The 14,224-nt window shown below is 46.2% G+C and overlaps 1 protein-coding gene across 3 annotated transcripts in view; it reads left to right on the top strand.

Annotated features, from left to right (window-relative positions):
* Window positions 1-14,224, top strand: part of ARID3B (AT-rich interaction domain 3B) — a 31,807-nt gene that overhangs the window by 6,152 nt on the left and 11,431 nt on the right. For all 3 annotated transcript variants that reach the window (XM_082061398.1, XM_082061396.1, XM_082061397.1), the window contains exons 3-4: window positions 5,738-5,809; window positions 7,277-7,349. In XM_082061398.1, the coding sequence (XP_081917524.1) occupies window positions 5,738-5,809; window positions 7,277-7,349 (145 nt within the window). The remainder of the gene's footprint in view (window positions 1-5,737; window positions 5,810-7,276; window positions 7,350-14,224) is intronic.

Raw genomic sequence — 14,224 nt, 5'->3', positions numbered from 1 at the left:
GTGACAGGGGCGGGGGGAATCCTGCCGGCACAAAACAGCCAGGGAGGGGAGTTGCTTGTCAGGGAGTTGTGGTCCCCAAAGACGAGCGGGGGGGGGCTTGTGCTCAGCTTGTTCACTCCTCGGACTCGCTCGAGTCCCCTGCAAATCCATGGTGGTTCCGAAAGGCCATTTGGGGCTGCCTGTCTTGGAAGAAAAATGAGCTTTTTAATTCCACTGGTGAAAATGTTGCTTTTAGCAGATGCGGGTTCGCGTCCCGTGGGTTCTCGCATTGCTCAGCGGTGGCTCTGGTTACCAGGGAGAGCAGGACCACTTCTTGCTCCCTTCCTGCTCAAAATCGGTGTCCAGCACTAACATGAGCACCGTGTCAGGCGCCTACTGCAGTGCGCACGTTACTACACGCATTCCTTCACAGAATGTAAAAATAAAGCCAAGGTTTTCAGGCATCAGCTGATACTTAATGCCGCCTTAAATCGCAGCAAGGTAAGTCTGCATCCAGCAGCTGTCTGACATTCAGAGAGAGGCTTGTGCTCTGGTTTTTGGGGATGTCTCATGTTAGGTTCTCAGAAATCACCAGCCAGTCCTGAAAATCCTGACCTAAACTTTTACAAAGGTCACGGTGTTTATTAAGATAAGTCAGCTTAAAATAATTACTTTGCTTTTGCTCTAGGGTCTAGGAATGAGTGGCTGAGATTCCATAACCTTAAGTATGTGCCTCAAGTGTTGTGGGTACTGAGGTATCGTTTGGGAGATATTCATTAATCCAGAGGGGTGAAGGTCCCAGGAATAAAAAGAAGTTGCATTTCACACGGTGTGTTTTTTGCCTCCTAGTGATTTCAGGTATCCAGGACCCAGTTCAAGGGTTAGGTTTTTAATTCCTTGTGTGGGTCACTGGTATTTTTCTGTTGTAGCGGGAGGACAATTCTTCATTAATAGATATTTAAGTTCTCTTTTCCCAAAAGCTGTTTTCCATAAGAACAGATCTGAATTATTAAAGTGCCAATTGCTGCTGCTTCTGAATTCAGGGCTTAGGTTTGTTTTGATGAAGTTTTCACCCCTGTGACAGTCATAGGAGTTCATGCTGATACCTAAATTAAAGTGGCTGGACCAGAGCATGATCTTGGTAATAAGGGCTCCTTTTTGTTTAATATAACCAATAATGTATGGGAGAAGACAACAGCGAAACCGGTTGTGATAATGACCTTAGGCAGCAGCCTGCAAACAGCTTGTATTTTGACATCAGAGAATTCCCCCGGATCTTCATCTCGAAGAGCAGTTCCATAGGCTTCATCAAGGTTGTGCTATATCTGGAGGCAAAGGAGCAGAGTGAGGAGCTCGTTTATATCCCAGGGAAGATACAGATTATTTTAGTGTTTGTTCGACTGCTAAATTTCTCTTTAGGAATAGCTGCAGCTTGTCTCCTTTGGTGCCAGTTTATAGAAATTCTAACACTGGAGAGCGGTAGGTGCAAAGACCTCGAATGTGTCGTGTTCTTACACTTGTGTTTTTCTCACTTCAGGGTAAATCTGCAACTCATGTCACAGTGAGAATTTCTCTTCCCGCAGCTTTAGAGCACTGAGCAAATCTTGTCCTGTACGTTTTAGCCAATTCCTCAGAGTATTTGTGAATAGGAGTCATTCACAGAGTCCAGCTTTTCCTTAAGGATAAGGAAGCAGATTCCTGTTTTGCAAAGAATTGCGTTGGTGCTGCAGTCACTAGGTCGTGGGAGCACATTAAAGAAAAAACGTAATAAAAAGAGGTAATTAATCTGTTAACTTCAGTCCATTCTTTTCCTCGCCTTCCCCATCCTCCCTGCCATTCCTGAAATCACTAAAATGTTTTCAACCCCCGTCTTTGAAGCTCGTGGATATTGAATCGAGCTCTGTTATTAGCGGGACTGGGCAGGGTTTATTCTGATTTCAGCGGAGCTTTGCCAGGCAGCTCGTGCACGCAGTAATTATAACTTGGTTTCTCCATGCTTGAGAACTTGCAGCTCAGGGCAGTACTCCTGATCTTATCAGCGTTTTGTAGTACAACAGTTTTCTTTATAATAGCATCTGTTTCACTTCCTAAGGCTTAACTCTACCCACAAAAGGAATTTCTGTGGATTCCCTGATAATCCTGAAATTGCTGCCCCTGTACCTTTTCATTGACTCGGCGCTTTCAGTTAACCCACGGGGTAGGGGAGGAGCTTTATTTTAACATTTAACCTAGTCCCTAAGTGGATATTTCAACAGATTTCTGGCCTAAAACCTCTGTCAAGACTGCGGGTTTGCGGTAAGGAGGTGCAGAATGATTTTCAGTTTCGTGCCAGGAGGTTTTTTTTCTCTTTTCTTTTACATATTAAAGCTTCAGTGGGTTCTCTTCAGTTGAGACTTTGCCATTTGAATACAACTTTGCAGGCTGATGAAAAACCTCATGGGGCTTTAAGCTCAAAATGCTGAGAAGGGGGAATGACCTGGAAAAGGAGCATTTCCAAATGTGTTTGCACACGAACTGTGATTTGTATAGGAGGAGTCCATGAGCTGCTGTTCTGTTTGCCTTAATAATTCGCTTTTTTTATTGAGCACAGAGGTTTGATTGGTTCTCTAGTCTCTGGGAGGGACAGTAATATTGGAGAGGTAGGTGTCCCGCAGGGAGGGCTCGAGGCTGCTTGTTTTACAAGGTTTTTGTCCTCAAAAGAATGGGCTGGACAGAGCAGGAAAAGCATTTGTCATCTCCTTTTTTGTCTGCTTGGCAACTCAGGGTTAACTCCGGCTTTTTGAATGTGGGATTGGAAACCAAAATTGCTCTGGACATCTGAGCTTCCCCTCTAATAAGATATTCCAGGTGGTTAGGGAGTAATCCTAAAATAGCTCCAGATATAATTGCTTGTGCAACCTCACAGGGAAAGAGGGGTCTGGGGGGGCTCTGGTGGCCCCCGAGGTGTGTCTGTGGCCTGGGGAAGGTGAGCAGCCCTTCCCAACACCTCTTGCTTTGCATTGGGGGCTCAAGCACAGCCTGTGCCACTTCTACCACCTTTTTTTCTGCGAGAAACCAGAGAAATTCCTGCCTGTTTGTCGAACATCAGCAAATTCCCTCGATGCGAAGGGGTGGAGGGAGAGGCAGGACTCTCCCCAGAGAACGCCCCACCTCTCTGAACAGTGGGGTTTTTTCCTTCCTGTTACTATTGCCTGACTTATACAAAGGTCTTTTAATGACTTGTGAGGATATATTGATTTCTCAGGTTCCTGCTGTTGGTGCGGAGGAGGGCTTCTCAGCGGAGGGTAACTTTGTTTTCCGAGGAGGAATGGAAAGGAAGCTTGATACCAAAGCTCCTGCTGAGCTCTCTTGCTGTGCAAAATGTAGTTTATTCTGGGTACGGAGCACCTTGTGCTTCGGTGGGGCTCTTTACTTGATTTACCTGTTCCCGTTGTGGTCGGGTCGCTGCTCTGACCGCTGCCGGTGTTTGATATGTTCGGATGTAGCCTTGGCACGGACCCAGAGGTTTTTTGGTGAGCAGAATCATCCCTCAAGATCAAAGCTGAAGCCTGGGAAAGTGCCTGTTGGTGCTCGTGCTCTGGTCTCTGAATAAATAAGGCTTTATTTCCCCGACTGCTGAGCTGACATTTCATGCTAACCCGAGACTTTGCTACCCAAACCAAACCTGTGCTGGTGTCTCTGCGGCCCAGTTTCAGTGCAGCCTTGCTGGTTTACACCCAGCTCTCCTCTTATCTCTTCTGAAAGCTTAATGTAGGGAACGGTAACTGGCTTTAAACCTTTCCAGGAGGAAATGCTAATGCTGGTGGCTGCCTCTCACCTCGGATCACTGCGTGTCACACCAGGTGATGTCCAGCTCTGCCAGTTTTCTGGACAGATGGTAAAACACTGATGGCTTTAAGCTCCTTTTCACTTGCTGGCTGTGGGGAAACATTAGTTCTCTGTTCTTGAGCATCTCAGGACGGAGGTGCAGAAAGTAGGGTGCACATATTCTGCTGGTATCAAACCTTCATCTTGTTCTTATCTAATTAACCTTTTTCACTTTGAACAGAACAAGTAAAATCACTTCTAAAGAGTCTGTAATCCCATACGGAGTTTTGTTCCTGAAGATTTTACCAAGTTCAAACCCACTGGCAACAGAGAATTGTCTGCTTTAAGCCCTCTTCTCTATCTTGTCCCCGTCCTCAAATGCAGTGGAATAAGCTCTCAGTGTGACCAGAGTTTCTCTGAAAGCAAGTGTTTTTCTTCTTGGAGCGCCTAGTTTAACACCAGTTTTGCCCTCTGGATTTATGACCAAGGACAAACTCGGGAGGAAAGCAGCTCAGCCCTCTACGAATCATTTTGCCGCGGAGTTTGTAAAGCCGAGGATGGGGAATAGCTGCTGCCTTCCAAAGAGACTCTCATATTCCGACTGTTCACGTGGGTTTGTTGATCCCAGGTAACAATCCAGTGGGGTTTTAGGAGCAGCTGGGTGTTACCATAATTAGCAAAAAAACTGTGGTTTTAATCTCCGCTAGCAAAGGACACCCAGATGAATCCTCCTGTGAAGGAAACTGGTCTTCAGATCTTTTTCCTAGAGAGGGCTGGGAATTGATCTGCTGTAATAAACAGCTGACATAACAGAAGTGGCAATAATCCCCCATTAAATATCTTTCAGTTGATGGGACTCACTGGATAATTGACTTTCCAGCAGGAATTACTGGCTCAAACTAAATCAGCAGGCATTAGGGCAGCTCACTGCAGGGTTTTTGAAAGGGGGAAATGTAGCTTTGCCTGGCCGTGACAAGGGCTATTCATCTTTCTAATTCGATGGATGTGTCACGACCAGATGACTCCAAGATTTCAGATATTGGAGCACCTCCCTAATTCACGTGCTTTGTGGCATTCTGAAACCTCTGGCTATCTTCTGTGCTTTTCTGTGTGTTTATCAGGTGGATGTGACTGTTCTCTTTCCTCAAGTGACTCCAGAGCACTTGTTACACCGGAGCTTTATGAGTTTTATGGTTTAAACATGCTTGAAGATACTTCAGGATCGTTCTCCTGGTCCCGCTGCTCCCAGAGGCTGCCTCTGCTGATTTCCAGCCCCGGTGATCATTTCAGGATGATGATTTCCCAAGGAGAATAAGCCTAACTAGCGTAATCCTTTTAATGTCTAAGAAGAATGAACCTTTAATCCAGCAAAGCTGAGCTTTCCATTTCTGTGGGGAGAATTCACATCCAGTAGCTTCTGGGAATAAGGGCTCTGGGTTGGCAAGAAGCTTTCCAGTGGGATTATTAATATTTCCTTTTTTCTTCAGGATATTGTGGTTTCGTAGGCAAGCGAGGGGAGGACAGGAGGACATTTCCAAGTGCACTTGGTGTCACCTGGCGTACAGAAGGAAGGAAGCCTGGCTGACACCCGCAGCTTTCACCGGGGCCTTGAGGATGTGCCCTTGGTTAAAAGACAGACGTGGAGAGCAAAAGCAGCACCATTGTGTTTAGGTGTTGAACCTTATTACAGCCAAAGGTGTTGAGCGCTTTCCTCTAGAATGGTTTTGCCTGGCACCAAGACGGTTTTTCAAGATACGTTTCTGGCAGAGATCCCGGGGGAGTGTGCAGTGACAAATGTCCCAATGTCCCCCATCTTTCTAGTCTTCTTGGTCTCAGCCCTCAGCTGCTTTTACATGTTTGTGCCCAAAAAGGCACGTTTGCGAGCTCTCTGGGGTTTTCCACCGAGCCTTTCCCTGGCGATCCTTTCACCCTTTCGTCTTTGTCTCCCCAGAACGGCACCGTGACCTGGAGCGATGAAGGCGATGGATGCCGAGGAAGAGAAATTTCACGAGACTTTGCCAAGGTCAGTCTGATCCTGGGGATTTTGGGGAACAGGGTAACCTTGGGGTATTTTTCCCCTGATCAGAGGGTGACTCTGGAGCCCTCGCTATTCCTTTGCCTTTGGTCACTGGAATGTAGTTGGAACTAAGACTTAATAACCAGACTTCTGACATTTAAAAACTTTGTCAATACTTTCTCCAGCTGGGAGAAGAGTATTTGTTTCTTGGACCTGCTTAGCGCTGTGCTCGTGGATCAGAATGTGGCAGCTGCGTGTCACATCAGCCAGAGGAATTCATTTTAAACCCTTTCTGAAAGGGTGCAGCTAATTGCTCTGCAAATACACTGGTGTGTTTTCTTTCCAGAGCTCAGCGTGTGAGAAAGCGCCGAGTTTCACAGGAAATGAGCCCAAAATGTCCTTCTTTCAGATGAGATGAATACCAAGCAGCTCACAGCACCTACAGAGAGGCTGAAATACATATTTCCCAGTGAATCTTTGGTTTTTAGTTGAGCACGAGTGTAGCTACAACCGGAAAAAATTCCCTGTAGCGATGCAGGGTTTTTCCTCAATGCAGTCGAGAGAAGGAATTGAATTCTGCGTTGTGTACAGCGTTGTGTCTTGTTCTATACCTTCCTGTACCTCTGAGAGCAGCTGACTTCAGCCCTTTCAACCTGTCACGTTGTGACCTCTCCGGATTCTTGATAGGTGAAAATTAGATTTCTTTTCTATTCAAGAGGTAGTTGTAAGATGACACTCATGCCTTTCCTTCTGAAAAATCAGTGGGTAATGCTAGCACACAGTGCCTCTCCTTTGGAATGAGGTGCCTATGAAGCTTTGTTTTAAATGCTTGGCTTTTTAAGCCTTTTATTTCTGCAGCAAATTCATTTCTGATACTTTTCAAGGCTTTTTGCTTATTTTAGAGGGGCCTTTCCTGCCAGGCATTAGTACTTAGAGGAAAGCTCTATCCTTTCATCTCCTCCTTCAAGGGACTTGGAGTTTGTCACTTATGTGACAATCTCTAAAGGAAGGAATCGTGAGGAAAAGGTGCAGAGAACTTTCTCTCCTTGGTGCCTCAAAGGTACAGACCGCTCATCTGCCCCGAACCGCTCTCACCTTCCTTTTGGTTGTCTTGTCTTTCTTTTTCTTTCTTTCTTTCTTTCTTTCCAGCTTGTCTTAATCATTTCTCTCCCCTCTGCTTTCAGGTGGCCTCAGACCCTGTGCCGTAGCGGTGGTGTTAACCGAGTTGAATCCTCTTCCCTTCAGGGTACCGGTCTCTGCTGTGCCAGCAGGAATTACTGAGGGGCTGAGCAAGGCAAACCATAACGAGGGTCCTCAAACTATCGCCTTGTCCACCAGATCGCTCAGGAATCCTTCCTGTTTTTCACCCCTCCAGTACAAGCACCGGATCACCCATTGCAAGAAGCTGATGTTATTTTATTTGCTGTCTTGTTGTGGATTTGTGCCTTCATTTTTTTTTCCTTTTCCCCTCAGCTCTATGAACTGGATAGTGACCCTGAACGGAAGGAGTTCCTGGATGACCTCTTCATCTTCATGCAGAAGAGGGGTGAGTGAGCATTTGCTTGCACTTGGTGGGGTAAAAGTGAGCTACTGCCATTTGAATTCTCCCCTCCTGCCTTTGGAAGAACAAATCCAGCCCTTGAACTTGCAGATCAGGTGGAAGAGCAGGGGTAACACTTGAGATATTTGCCTTGGGAGATAAGGAGCGCAGGAGGAAAGAACTCTTCTACCCTATAGCTTCATTTCAGACACTGTTTCTTCACCCATGTTGTCCATGCACTGAAGACCCCAAGAAACCTGGTTCCCCAAGGATTCTGGGGACAAGGCTGGGGATTCTGTGCTCTCCCCTTCAGGTGGCACGATCACACATCTTCCCCTGTTTGATTTCCATGGCATGTGGAAGCTGAGTGTGAATGCCTTCACAGGCTGTCGAGAGCAGCGACACGCAATCTGGGGACTGGGAAAACAGACCCCAAGCCACATTTTCCTGTAGATTCACAACGTGTCAGCTTTCCGTTTAGTAATTTTGTGTAGCTGAGTGCTGAAGCGTGGAGTTTCTCACATTCCTCCCTGTGCTGTCAGCAATTTGCATCTCTCCTTGCTACAGGAGTGGTGATACCTGTACAAAGTAGTTCAGCTGGGATGTCACCAAGTCTGTTTCTGTCCCCTGGTTATCAAAGTTCAATCCCCTCACTGCAAACTTTTCATACAAAAATGTACATCTATGTGGTATCGTATAAAACAAACATCTCTGAAGATTTCTGTTCAGTCCCTCCAAGACTCTTCCAACAAAGATGCTTCTGACAAAAAGTGTTGTACTATAGACTTTTCCATTGCTTCCGAAGAAGTCTGCTGAACGTAGGTGTGAGGAGCAGACATAAAAAGAACCTTTTGCTCCCTCCTGGTGTAATGCTCACTGAGAGCATGCTGGACCGAAGACACCAGGTTGTGGTTATTTGGAAGGGGGGCTGCTGCAATATTGTCCCCTGAGTGTCTAATGAGGCACAAAGGTGCAACATCTGTTTGAAAATTACCAGATTGCTGGGTTGGAGCTGGAGTTTCGTTTCCAGTTGTCTTTTGAAGCAGTTGCGTCCCCCTCTGCGGATGGCTGGATGACAAGCAGAGGAGAGGCTACCCAAAAATGCAGCTTTTGCAATTGCCCTTCATTTCCCTGTCCGTTTGTCCTGGCTGGAGCTGACACCTGCCCTGCCTGAATTGTCACTCTGGCAGTTTGAGGTTATGCTTCCAAGTCAGTTTAAAATTAGAGCTGGGTTTTGCTGATATTTTTTGGCTTTTGTGTGCAGAAGCATTACAGGGCTTAATTAGTTTACTTGCAAGTGTTAACCTGAGCTCACATGTTAATGGAAGAACCAGGATGACCGACAGACAACACAAGCATCTGAAGGGTGTGATTGGCAGCAATAGAAACCTCCAGCTACCTAGAGAGAAATCTGCTTAATACTTCAGTGTCTCCTGCCTATTACGTTTTAATTATTTATAATTGACATGTTCCTGGTGCAGGGGCTGAGCTGGTCACCAGCTGGTTGCTGTAGGAGTTGAGCTTTTAATCATCTGGGCATTTCCAAGTGGATTTGTTTTCTGGAGGCTCATTTTCTTGCTCGCTAGAAGGCTGAAAATAAAATGTAAGTGGCGCAGCACCCGTGGGGCAGAGATGCTGCGAACCGCACAGCGCCTGAGAGCAAAGTGCTGTGTTTTTTAGCTGGGATATGTGAAGAGCTGGTTAATTTGCACCTCGTGTCTGAAGGGAATGGAAAACAGCTCTGCTAATAATAAACATTGGTGGTGTAAAGACGGGGATCTTGCTGTTGCCCAGGAGGAGCTGGAGAAGTCCTGGCCCTTGTTTGGGGTTGATGGATTTGAGGCACTAACTCATGCTGAACCCCCCAAAAAAAGCCAAAACCCTGATGTGAAAGATAAATGACAGATTTCACAGGAGCTACTGAGTAGTTGGGAGGGATGAAAAGCTTTGGTGGGTTGGTGCTGTTGTTAGGAATGTACCTAGAAATGTGAAGCCATGAAACAGGCTTAATGCAGATCAAATGTGCAGGTCTCATCTGCCTCTGAGCACAGCAGGTTGTCGCCGAATGACCACAGCTGCAAGTGATAAAATGGCCCTTCAGTGGCAATAATGATGGAAGAGGGAGATGAGAGGAAAGCTGTAACTCTGCCTTTGTTGGAGGTTTTATTCCTTGGATGTGGTGGGGTGAATGGGTCCCACCATGGCTGTGATTGAAGGGGCAGATGGGGAGAGGAGGGGACAGCGGTTATAATGCAGGACTAACTTTGAACCAGGCCTATGACAAGACTGACCTGGCACAGCTCGGCAGGGCTGATCCTAGTTTGTATTAACACTCTCACCTTCCCTGTTCTCGGCTCCTCTGCAGCCTCAAACTAAAGGTCTTTCCTCAAACCGAGCAGGGATAAGCAGCTTCACCAGTGGATTCTCTCCAGAGCTGGTCTGGTGTCTTGTGACAACCTGAGCTTTGGATGTCTTGAGGGCTGCTTCCTCAGCAGCTGTATTTTTAAGCCACTCTGTAGGCAAGTTGGTGGCTCGGGGCGTTTTTTTAGGGCACAGGCTGAGGCTTCTCTGCGAGGCACAGAAGATGGGTTTGTTTGCCAAGTGCCCAGGCTGGAACTTCATCCATTACAATCACTCAGGGTAATTCTGTGTTCCTTCACTTTTGCATTGCTGAAAAGAATTTGATGACCTAAATGTACACAGCCAGATGGGCAAGTTTATTTACTCAGATCATACTCCGAGATTATGACGTTTTCCTCTTCTTTTCACGTTCTTTCTCACCCTGTGAACGTACCCGGAGGGTAAATTTTGGCTCCGTCTCTTTTCCATGCGATAGAAGGCCATCGCTATGAGGAGTCGTAGAAAAATGGAGCAGTGGGACTGTTTGATCCCCTGAAAGGATCAACCATGTTCGTGCGAGACCTTCCCCTTGAGCAAAGGTTTGGTGGGGAAGAGATCTAACTGCGTGCTAGGCTGTATTATTCCCTTTCAAGGGAAGCTGTTTTGTTCATTTTAAGTGCTGCCTTTGTGAAGACCTCATAAAACGTCTCCAATTGTACAGCTCTACTAATTTTGTTCAAGGTTTCTGCGTGACCTTGGTTTTCCCAGATGGCTTGACCATTCTGGGCTTTTTTATGTGTATATACATAGAAGGGGCTTTGTAAGTCTGAGCGTGTGGTTTTAATGTTTTCCTGCTGTTGTGTGCCCTGTCTGCACATCTTAAACGTGGAAATACAACAAATCCACAGGATTGACAAAAGCGTTTACTGATGGATTCTTTTATCTGTAGGCCAAGCGGTGTTTATGAAATGTTTGTCCAGGGAATACGCTTCGTTCTTCTGCTGATTCAGTTTTGCAGGTTTCTTGTGACCCTCTGGAGGTATTTTGGAATCTGAATTAAGCGCTGTAGTTCTCTAAATGAGACATCAATAGATGAACTGATAAAATCGCAGCATCCTTTGCTACCCGTTTAATGCTGAGCCCCAGCAAACGCTTCCCGGAATAGCAGGTGATGTTCTGCAGTGGAAAATTCTCACCTGAGGCACCGCAAAGGTCTGTTCTGGACGGTACAAATCAACCAGGCAAGGTCATCTTTGTGTTATAGCCTTGGGTTTGTACACAGCACAATCTCTGCCTCGTGTCCCTCCTTTAAAGCAGGGATCAGTGAAGTATTTTAGGCTTTTACTTTTACATTGTCAAAAAGAATGAGTTTCTTTAAGTTTTTAGGGGGAACTGGCATTCTGGTTTACATCCCTCTGTATTCTCTAAGAGGTTTTGAGCCTTTCAGAACAGGGGACGGAAAATGTACCGCTCCTTGTTCTTAAATACTTTTAAGTGATGCTAGAATAAAATCAGATGCAAAGCGCTTGGGATCTCTTATTTTACAGGGAGTGTCTTGCCCGTCAGCCTTGGCTGGCAGGTGACTCAAAGTCATCACCAGATATGTAAGCTGATATTCTGGAATTTACCTGTGTCAATTTGGAATTATTTAGAGGTAGTTATCAGCAGGTCCTTCCATCAGGAAAAACTTTCTCCTCTACTTCTATTTTGTTTTGTTTTGGTTTTTTTTATAAATCAAAGCATTCATTCCAGTCATGGAGACAGGAGACTTTTTGTATTGAATATTGCTTTAGTTCCAAAGAAAAATCATATTGGCAGTTGCAGCTGTAATCAATGGAAGAATAGCATTCAGAGCTTACTTGGTTCTGGCTTACCGGAGCCTTGTTTTAAATGTAGCCAGCGTGAAGAATGTTAGAGCAGCCTAAATGTTTCGTTATCAACTGAGCTGGCATTGGATGAGGTGAAAAAGATATTAATTTGGAATGTTTGGTGATTGTTGCTCTGTGTGAAGCTTTCTATAGTGCATTCATCTGATACCAGCCTGCTCGAGTGAAGCGATGGAGCCAAAGGGGTTATTTCCTCACTTCCTCTGAAAATTGAGATGTTAAATTGTCACGTGTTTTTGCAGCATCTCAAATACTGGACGTTTGTGTCTCAAATCCTGCTTTTCTCAAGCTCTTTCTTATATTGGTGCTTCCTCTCCGCTTTGGATGTTCTTGGCCCTCCCTTCCCAAATTTAAAAGCATGTTTTTCAAATGATCAATGAACCGCAGCGCTTAAACAGCAGAGGTGGCTCAACACTGAAGTGATGATGCTGTTGATATCCAGGTGGATGGCAGAGCGGAACTGTTTGGCATGAAAATTTTGGACCAACCTTTATTTTGCCCAGCTCCTTTCTCCCCATTATGTTCTGTATCCACAGAGAGGTCGTACGTATGGAAACCCACCACCGATTGCACGGTAGTTCGACATCTGCTGAAGAAATTTGTGTGTAAAAGCAAATCTATTGGATCCAGCTGTGTCAGTAGCAGCAAATCTCGGCGGGATCTCTGTTTTGGGGATGGAGAAGCTCCCGGTGTGGGAAGGTTTGTGTGGCTGGAGCCTCGGCTGATACAACTGGATGCCGGTTCGGCTGCCGAAATCTGATAAGGGGCTGCTGTCAGCCTCGCTTATTGAGGAGGGAAGCAGAAACTGCTGGCGTTTGGAGAGGTGCAGATAAGAAGTGGGCCTCCTGTCAAATTGAATGTGATTAATTACCCTCTCTCCTGGCTCCTGCTTCGCTAGGAGTGGCTAATGGTCCGCGGGCTGGTGGCTCGAGTGGTGACATTCCTGTCGGGAGGTGAGAATGCCTGCGGTGGCGATGCCAGGCGGAGGGAGAGATTAGATCCGCCGGGGCACAGGCAAGGAGGCAGAGGGGAGAGGTTGTTTCCCTTGTTTCTGTAGCTTTGCTTTGTATTTTGAGCGCTCAGGACAGACTCAGACTGACACACACGACTCGCGCAGAGGAGCTGGGGTGGCTGAACAGGCATGAAGGCAGCCGGGGTTTGGATTCAAACCAGGAACTGAGACGGTGCAGGTTCAAGTTGATCTGCTTGTACTCCAGGCTGCTGATTTGCTGTTAAACTCAATTTTACCTCTGTATAGCCTGGGAGAGCGGGGACATCATTCATACCAAGTAATTCCTTTCTCTCCCTTCAAAGAAACATGAAGATCTCTTCAAGACTTGGTTCAAAACTATTTGAAATTACTGTGGACTTCCCTAGTCTCCTGGAGAAAACCTCTTCCTTCTGGCTGTCTGCTACTGCTTCTCTTCTGAACATATTTAGAGTGGAAGCAGGAAAGAGCAGCTCTTTCTTTGTACAGGTTGTGGCTTAAAAATGTCTCTTTTCCACTCCAAAGTGTGCTTTTTTGCACTTTGAATGTTGCTCTGCGGAATAAAGGTTCGGGATTCTCACCTCCTTTGTTCCTCTCTTAAAAAATGGGCACTTCTGAAAGTAAATTGGATAGGAAATAAAAAGGGGGGGAGGTGATTGAAGAAGTGTAGTGCTCTAGGCTGGGTGTAATTAACTGCTCTTTGTCTCTGGTGTGCAGGGCAAGTTGTGGCTTAGGCTGCTGGTGGCTCTGCACCAGGCGAGGACTTATTTTCTACCATTTGGTTAAAAACTAGTCATAGTTAGAAGTAATTTTCCTTGTTTAACATCAGTCAACATCTTCAGATTTAGGCTGAAGTCAGAAGTTCGGCTCAGATAGGATGAAGAACAGGAAGAAACGCGAAGGCTTGGCCAGCGCCGCTTCCCCTGCTACCAGTTCATTGCCAAATAGATGGAAAAACAGTCGTTCCAAGATTATCTGGGGTTTACAGCTTCCTCAGTCCCTTCGTAATGGCTCTTGAAGAGTGAGAATCAAACAGTTGCTGCCGCGCCGGGGACATTCAGGCCCATCCATATGAGCCCTTTAGGCTTCTGTACTATCCCTCTGAAACAGAAGAGGCTTTTGAGTGGTGTGAAATGTCCTGGCAGAGGGGGCAGAGATGTTTATAGCTACAGTCAGGCTTCCTCCAGGGAAACTCTTTATTCCAGAAATCGGAATTGTAGCTACATGTGTCTTTCCCTTCAGAAAACCAGGAGCCCATGAGCTACGGGGTGATTCTTCTTTCTCCTTCCAGACTTTGCCTGCCTTAAGGTTTGTCTTCCCAAGGTGCTCATCAGCTGTTCATCGTCTCTTTTCCAGTGGAAACAGGCTCCTCGTGTCCCCCCTTTGGCCAATTCCTTGCAGGAATGGCCCGTGCTTATGTAGCTGGGGTTATATTAAAAAGAAAAGTCATTTACCAAGAAAACGAGTCATCTCCTTCGCCTTGACTTGCACAAGACTTCTGGCTCTTTCGAGCGTGATACATAGAGCATTTCTGAGAATACAGAGGCTGGGAAGTACAGTAAAATGAGTTTGCCATCAAAAGGCAACAAGTCTTACGCTGTGCCCCCGGCTGCTGACCTTTCCCGCTGGAATTCTCCCCTCTGACCTCCGGATCATTAATCCTGATG

This window comes from Streptopelia decaocto (genome assembly GCF_964273445.1).
Source record: "Streptopelia decaocto genome assembly, chromosome: 9".
Lineage (NCBI taxonomy): Eukaryota > Metazoa > Chordata > Aves > Columbiformes > Columbidae > Streptopelia > Streptopelia decaocto.
Note: the sequence above shows the minus strand (reverse complement) of the source record. Positions and strands in the feature narration are given on the sequence as shown.